Raw genomic sequence first — 12,184 nt, forward strand, 5'->3', positions numbered from 1 at the left:
AGGTCTTCAGGCTAGCACGGTAGAGACAGGATAGCAAGACTGGCAGGCTGGGGATGGCCTGGGCACAGATCCTGGCCTTGATGCTTCCTTCCTGGGTGACTTCAGCCTCTATGTGCCTGTCTTTCCACCTATAAAATATTGAAAGTAATAGCTCCTCTGGCATAGAATGTTTAGGAACGCTAACGAGGCAACCTAAGTAAAACACCTAACCCATAATAAGTGGCAGCTTAAAGGAAGAGAGCTGACTGAGCCTGATGGATAACCCAGTCCTGCTGCCAACTTGAGAAGCCCTGGATTTAGAAATCAGGGAAGCCTTGCATCACGGCTGAGCCTGGCTCTGGATTCTTGCCCTGCAGTCTTGGTTGGGATATTCATGAGAGCTGCTAAAAAGCAAAACTGAGAGCCAAGGGATGCCTCCTTGCAGCGTGGCGGGACCCCTTTCTGTGTGACCATGTCTCCACCTCCTTCATGTGACATCTCCCCGAACTGGTGCACCAAGGCAGATGCACTGACCTTGCTGTGCTTGAAGAGAGGTGGATGGCTAAAGTTGTGACTGATCTTTTTGCATTCTCAAATCCCTGCTTAACTCTTGCTCCCGAGGATTATAATCAAATTAGCTCACTCTGGCTTCAGATGAAGTTGTATCGTTTGTAACAGGCTTGGCACAGAATTTCACAGAATTCATTATTATGTGTAATAATTATTACATATTATTATTATATGTAATAATATACATATTATTATATGAAATAATATATTCAGCTCAATTAATATCAGTTGTGGTTATTTCTCTATTAGAAAATGATGATTTGTCCTAAAAGCACAGGGCTTACATAACAGTTGCTAAGCATCATGTTCTTAAAGGCTTTCAAGTAATGTGCATTGAGAGGTTGAACGAAAGAGCAGATGGGTTGTGCTATGCTGTGCCAAGTTCTTTGTGAATCCTGTCCGATTCTTTGTGACCCTTTGGACTGTAGCCCGCCAAGCTCCTCTGTCCATGGGATTCTCCAGGTATGCATACTGGAGGGGGTTGCCATGATCTTCCTGATTCAGGAATGGAACCACGATACTGACTGCTTAGTTTCCTCTTTAAGGCGCTTTGCAGTACTTGACTGCCCTCAGTTCTGCATGGTTGCCACTAGAGGGCAGGGGCACTTAAGACAATACCCTAGACCCACCAGTGCCAGAATTACTGGGTAGACAAGGGAGAATGGTTGAAGGAGAAAAATGTTAGAATGACTTGGTGGGGTTGGGGGGGTGCGATGGGGCTGGGGGGTGGGGGGGCGATGAGGGGGCGGGGGGACTGGAAAGCAAAAGAGTTTTTTTCTTTATCTCTTGGGGACCAAACGGAAGGAAATGCGAAGCTAGTGAAATTGAAGTTAGATTTAAAGAAGAACTTCCAGAGCACAAAGTTTTCTGTAGAGATACAGGTGACTTACAAAAACAAAAAACCCTTAGCTATATCTGCCCAAGCAGAATAGATGAGAATGTGAGCTCCTCCAGTCTGAGGCCTATGTGATGGCAGTAGGTCCCCTTAAAGTAATCTTTCTCTGTGTTTGCCTTAAATGACTCCATTCTTGCACGTGCAATTGTAAAATAACTTTATTGGTTGGGTTAGCCACCACTCATGCTTTTCCTGTAATAAGGATCCTTTATAGAGGCATGATGGTGTCCACATGCAGATGCTTTCTGAAGAGCCCTGGGGCAAGGGGCAGCCTTGCCCCTCACATCAGAGCTTCTTTGTTGAAATGAGCTGGTTTGGCTTTTGTGGATTTGAGGTTCTGGAGCCAAGAACATAGTTCAAGGATCCCCTCTTCTTTCTTCAGGGAACTGCTTCAAAGCATACACGGTATCAGGGAAGCAACGGCATCTGTGCAGGGAGCTCTCCTCAAGCAGTCTCTGCCCATGGCTGCCCAGATGGCCCCATCCCAGTGGTACCCCACAAAGCAGGGGTTAGGTCCCCAGGCAGCACTACTTTCAGAAACGGGAAAGATTAATTGCTCTCCAGCCAAGCTATAAAGCAACAGCCAGCTTCAGTAACGAGGGTGGCAAGTCCAGGGCTGGTTGGAGTCTGTCTCTCCAATCAGGTTATTGACCTTCCTGCTTGCATAAGAGGACAAATTACCTCTCTCATACTTTGAGAGCCACATGGCCTCTGCCTTTGAAGATAAAAACTCAAGTAGGGAGCTGCTGGGAATGCAGAGAGTGCTGGGCAAGAATGACACTCCTGGGCTGCCTCCTCAGTTCAGCCAATTCAAGGTGTATTTGCCTCCACTATGGATGCTGGTAATATGCAACATCAGGTCGCTTTCCTTTTCTGAAGTCTGACCCACCTTCAGAGAACTGCCCAGTTGTTAAAATACAGCCCCACGCATTTAGCTAAGTCTGAGGTTGGCTGTCTCCTCCCACGTCAAGCCTGGAATATTGTCATCACACTGGTGACCTGTGGTGAAAAGGTGACTCTTGGTGTCCTTCCAGCCTCAGCCACCAGTGTGAGTTCTCTGCGCAGTCACTGGGCAGCTGTGCATACGCCTTGGCTTCTCCTGCCTCTACCTAAGATGTCTGTGGGGCATGGTTGAGTGGATGAGGTGGACTGAGGAGGCGGCAGTCGGGCAAGAGGTATATCTGAGAAGCAGCAACTGGGAGCCCAGAGTATCGGCACGACCAGCCCAGCATGCGGGGGAGCAGTCAGGTGCTGCCTTCAGAGTCAGACATTACTTCAAAAGCACAGTTATTCTATTGCTCAGGCAATGGTTCAGGACACTGGATCACTGTGAAGACCTTTAGGGTAATGAGATTTCGGGGACTGGGACTTCAGGGTTTACACCTTCTGCCAACCACTTCTGTCTTGGAAACGGACGTGTCATGTCCCTCAGCAGAAAGCTGCCTGTCCCCTGACTCCACCTAAAACTGCCTACAGGGAAGAAGACTAGAGAGAGAGCCCATGGACCTCTGTCACACGGTCTGTCCCAGACCTTCCATCAAAAGCCAAACCAAACCATCAAGCCAAATGCAAAGAGGCGTGGGGGCATGGCCCTGCGCCCAGTGGCGCTCAGATCTCGATGAGGCTAGCCAGGCGCAGGCAGAGGGGCGCGTCAGCGGGCATGGCGCTGCGCTTGATCTCGTTGCCGTCCAGGCGCAGCACCTGCAGCTTGGAGAAGTTCATGACATCCACCACGGTGCAGAAGCTGCTGATGGAGAACTCTGTGGGGACAAGAGGGGCGGGGATGGGGAGAGCCCAGATCAGGGTCCTGGGACCGCAGGAAAGCCCCACGGTGTCTGTGAAGCTTCTAAGAGGAAGGGAGAGCTTGGCTGGGTGGGGCAGGAGCTTCCCAGGATCGGAGTCAAACTTGCACCCGTTGGGGAGCAGAGCCAGGGATAGAGTGAGGTCCCCGCCTGCATAGCTCAACCTCCTTACCCACGCCCCCCATGCCCCAAAACCCTGGAAGGTCCCTCCTGGCAGGCCTTGGTCTTTTCCCCTCTGCAGGCAGCAGGTGGCAGCAGAAGGCAGTCAAAGAGGAACCCTAGCAGCTTTGAAGTTCTCCCTTGATTGTGTTTGAAGAGAAGGGCGTTTCCCAATTGCTTTGAGAAGGAAGACTGGGTAGGTGGAAGGACTTAAATCTTGAATATTCCCTAACAGTTTGCAGATAGAGAAAGTGGAAAGAAATTAAAGAGAGAAAACTTGGACTGAGAAACAAGTGCCTCTGAGTGCAGAGCTTTGAGGGGGTTGTCCCATGTACATTCTGAGTACAAAGGAGTGATCTCCGCCCTGAGGTTTAAGGAGATAGATGAACAGAGCTGCCACGGAGCTCAAAAGTCAAATAATTTCCTTGCCTCTTGCATTTAATATGATTAGTTTACTCTCCATTTTTGTAATCTCAAAAGAAGTTTGAAGATTCTCCCCCAACCCTCCAAGTCCTGTAATCCTAATAGATACAATCGTTCTGTTTGGTTTAAACACAAGTCCTTCAGCTACCACTCACCTGGTTCTCCCTCTGCTTGTTCTCTTGGACAAATCAACTACCTTTGTCTCTATCCTACTGGGTCAGGAACTTGGAGGATTAAAACAAGAGCTCAGCTAGAACTCCAGCTTGCGTGCGTACTAAGTTGCTTCAGTCATGTCTGACTCTGCAACTCCATGGTCCCACCAGGCTCCCCTGTCTGTGGGATTCTCCAGGCAAGAATGTTGGAGTGGGTTGCCATACCCTCCTCCAGGGGATCTTCCCACCCCAGGGATTGAACCCACATCTCTTATGTCTCCAGTATTAGCAGGCAGATTCTTTACCACTAGCACCACCAGGGAAGCCCCAGAACTCCAGCAGGGACAGCAAAAGTTACCACCGAAAAGCTGCTGGCACCCTAGAAGCTGCCTTCAATGTGGTATGTGAGAGCATCAGAAAGATGGCTCGGGTCCAAAGGGACTTTCGGTGAGGTTATTTGTCAGGACTTGGTAGGCTGCATCTGGAGGGCTGTAACACTTAGGCAGACTCAGAGCTTGGCTTGCTTTTGCTTCCACCAGAGGCATTCCTCTGCTTGCCACAGTGGTCAGGAGCTGTGTGTCAGCCTGGAGCTGGGCAGGAGGAGTGGGAGGAAGGCTTTCCTGATTCTCTTCCTGGGGTGACTGTCAAAGGCATTGTGGTTACGGGTATGGAAAGTAAGTTCTCTATGGAGAGCTTAGATAGATGAAGCAATTGTTTTTGAAATTAGCACTAGCGACTGTTCTCAGTCTCTGTTAAGAACTGACCAAGAGGAGATGGGGTAAGTCTGCAGCCAATTAACATGTGCTACAAATGTAAGAGAGAAAAACCAAAGAATAATGAAAATAATGGGAAATATCCTTCTTTAGAGAACACTCAGGGAGGGTTGGGTGGAGAAACGGAATGCTTTTGGATGTTCCCTTTCTGGTCCCAGGCAACAGATCAAGTGACGTCTGAGGGGACAGGTTGCGGCAGAGTCGAGGCTGAGTCAAGTCTGGGTCTATGGTGTCTGCATGAAACGGGCAGAGTGGGTTGGGCTGGAGAGAAAAACGAAGTGGCCTGGCTTGAATATCACTTCCAGCTATGTTGGGCGACTGCACTTAGAGGTTCCACAATGGATTCTCTACACCAGCCTGGGGCCTTCAGACTGTCTGCTGAAGTCCTGGCTCCCAACTGTGCAAGTATAAATATGGGGCATATTTAGGAGTTGCTCAACACTCAGCATATATAGATTCTATCCACACGTTGAGCACTGTGAGCCCCCGTGTTAGTCCTCTCTAAGTTCGTAAATAGGACAGGGGCTTCTGCTTGGAGATGCTGGAGGACACTTTCCATCCCAGATTAAATTTTGACATAAGTTTTTCCAAATTCCTCCTGGTGTACTGGCCCTGTTCCACTGGATCCCAGAGCTACTGAATAACATTCTGAGCTGTGTTTCTTGCTGTTGCCAGGCTGGAAAAACTGAGGGAGGCACTAGTGGAAGAAAGAAACAGGGAGGGAGAGAGCCAGGCTTAATTCCCCTGCATTCAGCTCCTGTCTTTTTAGCTCTCTTCTCAAAGGGTTGCTTCAATCCTACCTTCATTACCCACCCCCGCTCTGGGTCCCCTGCAGGGAGACCTCCTTCACATTTGCCCAGATGAGTGGCTGAGCTTGGGGAACTCACTTTCCTGCTGGTGGTCTGAATCAGAGATGTACTCCTTCCTTTCTCAGACAGAGAAGCCCGGCTCTCAGTCCTCTGATGTTAAAGGCAGAGGCTATATTACATGATCTGGGTGACCTGAAGAGATTGCTTTTCCTTCTCTGTGTCTCAGTTTCCCCATCTTTGCAATGCAAAAGATAAAATAAAACTTTATCTGGCAACGTCAAAGTGGCAATGAGGGGAAAAGTTTATAAATATAGTTACTGTGTGTTGAAAAGCAAGTGCTTTTTCAGTTATGTGCCAGGTCCCAAATCAAAGCCTTCAATGTACTAATCCACTAATTAAGAAAAATAAGGTGTTGGTGTTATTTACCCCCCAAAAAATGACTAAGAGGGAGACAACCAGATACAGGAGCTTTGGCTTAAACTGCACAAGAAGGGATTTGGGGTAGACACTGAACATTTTTAGGTTTGACTAAGGAAAAACTTTCTTGCAAGACCTTAGGATGCTTAACTAATGCGATTTTATCTTTGGCAGAGCTTTTGGAAGAAGTGAACCACCTTATATTTAAAGGACATATGTGGTTCTGCAAGAAGGCAGAGTGACAAGATGCTGTGATGGAGTCTTTTCCACCCCAAGATTCACTGGTTATACAGTTCGGCAGTAACTATTGGCTTCTCTCCATTGACAGCTGCTCTTCTGTCACATTTTCAAGGTCAAACTCTGGTAAAGCACAGCATACTATATGACATTTCTGTTATGACACTCCACCTGGATTCAGAGTGGGTAGCAGGTAAGTAGTGGTGACTTCTGGGTGGGTTGATAGACAGCTACAAGTAAATGTCAAAGCTTCTACATCACGAAACATATGAGAGATTAGAGAACGCTGCCTTGGGAATAGGAAGACCTTCCCCAAAGAAAGAGAGACTTTAAATACAGAACAGTTTTCGGTGTACATGATGGTGTCTTGCACTTCAAAGTAGAGAACCAGACACCTTTTCAGCTTGCCCACCCATGGTCCACCTCTGGGACCGGTGCCTCTCTCACTCAGGGGGCTGTCTGGCTTGTTAACGTCTTGCCAAGTGAGTGATCTGTTCTGTGAGCACAGGGAGAGAGAAGGATCCATGGAGAGGTTGTGGCCTCAGTCCTATCTGTGCTTTGATGCTGCGACGGTGCTGTTTGCTCTCAGCAGGCTTTACTTCAAAGCCCTCTGCCAATGGCCATTAATGAGTCCTTCCTCCCTCAGGGAGAGAGGTACTTTGCTGCAGAGGAGGAGAAGTAAATGCTGGCTCAGCACTTTCCAGCTGGGCTGAGACGTCAGAGGCTCTGGTGCAGTGTAAGCACATTCTGAACACAAGACCCAGAGAGGGACCGAAAGGCACCTGGACAGTCCAGTCGGAAATGGAGACTTTGGTTCTCGCGGACAGACAGGCCATCCGTGGGCCTTGTGGGGAGTGTTGGGGAGGCCTTGTGCTTGCTCGCCACTGCAGGGTTTGGCAGGGGTCAAGCTCGTGTCACCCAGGGAGCCCTCTGCCCTGCCACCAGGGGCTCCTCATGCTCCCGGAGAGCCAGCCAGAGCAAGTGCCGCACGCAGCTCTGAGAGGCTGCAAATTCCCATCCACTGGTTGCACGTTTAAAACACAAGCACCCAAGCATAAGACTGGGCTGATTGGGGGGAAACAGAGAGCTCGTCCTCTCTGGACTCAATGAGAAAGTACAGATACCATGGTTTCTTAGCAGCCCACTTTCCTCCTCAACTTAAATGCCCCTGTCTATGAATCACCCCCTCCCAAACCTCTCCAAACTCATTTCTCACAGCTTGGCACATGACCCCTTCCTGTGAGACACGGGAATCTCCTAGCCGTCCCCTCAAAGTGACTTGGTAAATGACCGGTCCCTTTGTGGCGATGGCGCCTCTAAGGATGGCTCGGTCCTATGTTCCTCCAGCCCATACCCATTTATCTCTCAGGACCTAAATTTAGACTTGCCTCTTCTGAGAATTCTTCTTCCATACCAACCCACTCCCCAGTGACTTTTCCTAGCACTGCCATGCAGTCTAAGAGTATGCCACAATGTACCACTTTGTACGGGGATGTGGCAGGGTTCTCAACTTGCTTCATCAATATTCTTTGGTTCTCCTACTTCTAATTCTTCTGTGTTGCCCCCAGCACTCAGGATCAGATCTTTCCAATGCAACAGACAGCACTCCCCACTCCCCTTTGCCAGCGTCTCACCATTGATCCTATTGCCTTGGAGGTAGAGGTTCTCCAGGTTGGTGCTGACTGGGGGGATCTTCTGCAGCTGGTTGTAGGAGAGGTCGAGCTCAAGGAGGCTGCTGGAATTGAAGGTATTTGAGGCCAGGCCATTGTTGGTGAGGCTGTTGTGGGATAGCCGCACATACAGCAGCTTGGGTGACCCCCGGAAGTAGCTGTCGGGGACTGAGAAGACGTTGTTGTGCTCCAGGTACAGCTGCTCAAGGGCTGAGGGCAGTCCATCAGGTACCTTCCTAAGGTGGTTGTAGCTCAGGTCCAGCAAGATCAATGATCGGAGGCCTTTCATAGAACTGCCCACTTCCTGGATCTCGTTGTGATGAAGGTACAAGGCTGTGAGGTTCTCCAGCCCCTCCAGCGCATTGTTGGGGACCCTTGAGATCTGGTTGTGGTCAAGATGGAGCTCTCTCAGGGACCGAGGCAGTGGGCTGGGTATCCGGGTCAGATTGTTGTGGTCCAGATACAGCCTCTCCAGGTGCCTCAGCTTGGAGAAAACCTTCTTGCCCACCTTATCACTGGTGATCTGGTTGCCATGGAGAGCAATCCAGAGCAGCCCAGTGGCATTGTCGAAGACACCCTCCTGGATGGAAGAGATCTGGTTGTTCTGGAAGTAGACGTATTTCATGCGGGAGGGGACGAAGGGCAGGTACTTGAGATTGCGATTGTCGCAGTACATGGCTGTGGGGAAGTTGGGGGGACAGTCGCACTCCTGGGGGCAGTCTCGGGGCTCTGGTTGGGGTGGAGAGCCATAAGCATAAGCTGGACCTTCTTCTCCCCCGTAGGGGTAAGGCTCATAAGGCTCATAGGGGTAAGGGTCATAGGGATCGTCGTAGGTGGACTGTTGGTTGCGGAGGAATTGAAACCACCAGTGAGAGTCTTCCTCATATTGGGCCCAGGAGAGGGAGCAGAGCCCTGCCAGCAGCAGGATGGACGCCCACTGCATTTTGTGTTTCTGCAAGAAGGGAGAGAAAATAGAGGAATCAGGTGTGAAGGAGACTCCAGGGAGTCAGAGAGGCAGAAGAGGTGAGCCTTGGGCTTTGAGCTCTGCAGACCTGACCTTCAGCAGAAAGCAGCTCCGAGCAGAGTCCTTGCTCCGCCTCCTCTGGGCCTGTCCCAGCACTGCCTCTACGTGCTGGTCCGGATGAGCCTTGGCTCCCTGGGGGAGCTAGGTGCACTTCCCTCTGCTCGAAGAGTCACAGAAACAGAGCCTTTGAGATCAGAAGGAGCTTGAATGGAGGTATTGCTTTTCTTTTTTTCTTCAGAGAGCAGGCCCATAGGCGCCTCTAGCAACCTGAAGGTACTGTTAGGGAAGCGAGAAAGCCCACAGCAACTTCCATGGGAGTGGGGGTGGTGGTGGGTTCTATTTGGGCCTGAATTTACATCCAGTTTGAACTCCCCAGGGAATAATGTTTGCCAAGAGTCCAAGGAAAAAACCCTCTGGCTCTTTCCATATCTCTGGGAAACGCCCAGGAGTGGCTTGAGGTCTCAAAGGGGAAGATCTGAACTACTTGGGAAGTTCTGGTTTTGAGTCTTTGGGGAAGGGTGTGGTCCCCTGCAGCCATCACAAGGCTTGGGCTTGTGGTACCAGCATGTGTAACAGTGCCAGAACCTGTAACAGTCTACTGGTGGGGAAACTCTCTGGTTGGCAGTTTGTGGCTATACTTGCAACTTGGCTGGCAAGGGCCATCATACAGCAGTTACAGATTCTCTTCAGAGGGGCTGTGGCCCCCAGTGTGGCCCTTGTGTTCTAGAAGGGGTATTGAGAGCGTGAAGTCTTAGTGCCCTGGGCTGTCTTCCATGGCATCTAGTAAAGTGTTAGTACTTCTCACGCTCCGCCATGGACATTATGCCAGAGCCAGCTGAGGCCAAGAGAGATAACAAGGAACATCAAACAATGGAACAGGAATTGAAGACTCTTGAGTGTTCCCAGGGGAACGTGACTTTAGAATGGGATTCTGGCGTCCTGCTCTCCCATCCGAAGCCCTTGGTGATGACCTCTGGGTTACCAGTCTCTGTAGCCAGGCCCCACATTGCCTGGCAGCTCACTGCTTTTGAGCTTGTGTGCTAGTGAGACCAAAGCAGGTGAGGCTTGGAGAGAAGTGTGAGTCTGATGTCCCCTGAGGGGGAAGCTGAAGGCGTGGAAGAGGAGGGTGGCCTGTCCGGCTGGATGTCTTACTCTGGATACCGACAGCCAGAGCACCGCACAGCCCTTACGAGCAATGAGCACCTTCCAGAGGGCTGAGTGTCACCCCTGGGTAGAGAAACTTTAGAACCTTTCTTGGTCTGGGCATAGTCACATATGCTGTTCACGGTGCTGTTGGCCCTTGCTGGGGACAAGAGAAAGAAAGGACTCTAAAAGCCAACGTCGAAGCCCATGAGCTGATGAGAAGGCCCCTGGGGGTAACAGTCAGTCTGATCCCTTTCTGGCCACCGTCTCCCTCAGACCTATCTGTCCGCTGCGAGCAAGTCCCTCGGGCCTGCTTCATCCCAGTAGCCCACGGGCTCCAGGAATGAGGTGCCTCACTCATCTTCAGCAGCCTCAGACAAAGAGCCCACAGTGTTCCTGGGGAGCCTCCCCAGCCGCCCACTGCCTGGGCACGCTGGCTGGGCCCTGGCACTGCCCAGGAGAAAACGGATAGAGTGGCCCACTGCCAGCAGCACATTTTTCCATGCTCAGCTCTGGGCTGCTGCAGGCCCAGGGTGGCTGTCTGGAGGTTGGCACAGTGAGCCTCTGTGTCCATTTCTCCTTCCAAACTAGGCACCTTGGCAGGCAAGAGCAGCCCTCCTCTTCAAGCCTTCCAGGGCTGTGCATCCTGCGCACTCGACTCTCTTTCGGTGTCATGACTGCTGAAAGGGGTTGTTGGGGACCTTGTGCCTCTCTTTACCCCTTCCCTATCTCTTAGCAATGTTGCTCCAGGCTTTATATTCTTAAATCCTCTCCACCTCACCCCCAATGCTAGAGACATTCCTGTGCTCCAAGTTTTGTGAGGTGGAAAGCTTCTAGGACTGGTACTTTCTGAGTTGGGGGGAGCTTACTCAGGAGTTACTGCTGTTCTTTCATTTTCCATTCTAGAGAAGCATGTCTCCTTCCTATCAGAGTCCAGGGTGTCAAACCAAAAGCTGCTTTGTAACCTGAATTAGGTCCCCATTTCACAGTTCCTTGGATCTGGTCAACTCTCAACACTTCTGTGTGTTTTTTCCCTTTCACCCCAACAACATACAAGCACACACATACACACACACACACACACATACACACACACTACACAAAATTCCCTCTCCCCTCATATAAGAGTGTTGAGGTGCCTCAGACCCTCTGAAGAGACTGCAGGGCACAAATCTAGGATGGTGGACTTTCTGAGTAGTAGTGGGGCAGAGCTGGCTTCCCCAGATACCTGGCACTTCACTTTTTCACACCTGAAAGCTGAAGGTTCCCCAGCAGTCAGAAAGGAACTGTCGGACAAAGGTGGCATGTGGGAACTCCCTCCTCCAGCTCCCTTTCCCTGCTTTAGCATCCTGGGACATGGTCCAGATGGGGAAGAAAGAATTGTTCCTTCTGCCCTGGGCCCTGTCCCCTCTCCCCAGCCTCTTTCCTTTGCTCCTTTAATGGAACTACCAGGGACAAAATCTGAAGGAAAATGACAGACTTACCTTGAAGTTGAATCTTTCAGAGAGTGACCACGTCCCTCTGTCTGGCCTCCTTGGTTGGAGAGCGTGTGAGCAGGAGAGGAGTGACTGTGTCTACTGAGAGTGTGCGCGCCTGTGCCAGGCCAGGGCCCGCCCCCAAATTCCTAATCAGACGTCGTGAAGAGAGAGGTTGAGGAGCCCAGATCCTGGCTTTCTCAGCGCTGCTGCAGAGGCGGAGCTCACACTCAACCGCTCAAAATTGCTATAAAAACCACCTTCTTTCCACTCACTTATCTTCCCTGAAGCATTGGCAGCTTGGGGTCTCTTTCTGCTGAATGAGTTAGTGGCGCTCTGGAGGTTATTTGTACAGTCTCTTACAAAGACCTGGATTTCTCGTTAAACCCATAGGGCAGATGCAGGGATAGGGAGGGCCAGGATTTGCCAAGAGGCATCTTAACTCTTTCAACAACCCAGGGTCCCACTGGAGAGCGAGTGCTCACCTTTCTGGGCTCCAGCACCCTCTGTGGGCAAGTGGTTAGGCTGATGGACAATGGAGAGGATACAGGGTAGCTGGCGTTGGCTCCAATTCCATCCCTGACCAGTGTAGACATGTCTGGGCTATAGGATTTCTCTCTCCCCACTGGGATAAAAGGGTAGAAAGGGACTCTCAT

General features: G+C 50.7%; 1 protein-coding gene across 1 annotated transcript; it reads right to left on the reverse strand.

Moving 5' to 3' along the window:
- Positions 1-1,584: 1,584 nt before the first annotated feature.
- Positions 1,585-11,844, reverse strand: FMOD (fibromodulin). The gene is made up of 3 exons (XM_027564173.1): positions 11,538-11,844; positions 7,851-8,838; positions 1,585-3,204 (listed from the first exon to the last, which is right to left on the reverse strand). Exons 2-3 carry the CDS (start codon positions 8,827-8,829, stop codon positions 3,053-3,055), a joined length of 1,131 nt encoding a protein of 376 aa, XP_027419974.1. The 5' UTR covers positions 8,830-8,838; positions 11,538-11,844; the 3' UTR covers positions 1,585-3,052.
- Positions 11,845-12,184: the final 340 nt, after the last annotated feature.

The sequence above is a fragment of the Bos indicus x Bos taurus genome, chromosome 16 (genome assembly GCF_003369695.1).
Source record: "Bos indicus x Bos taurus breed Angus x Brahman F1 hybrid chromosome 16, Bos_hybrid_MaternalHap_v2.0, whole genome shotgun sequence".
NCBI classification, from domain to species: Eukaryota; Metazoa; Chordata; class Mammalia; order Artiodactyla; family Bovidae; genus Bos; species Bos indicus x Bos taurus.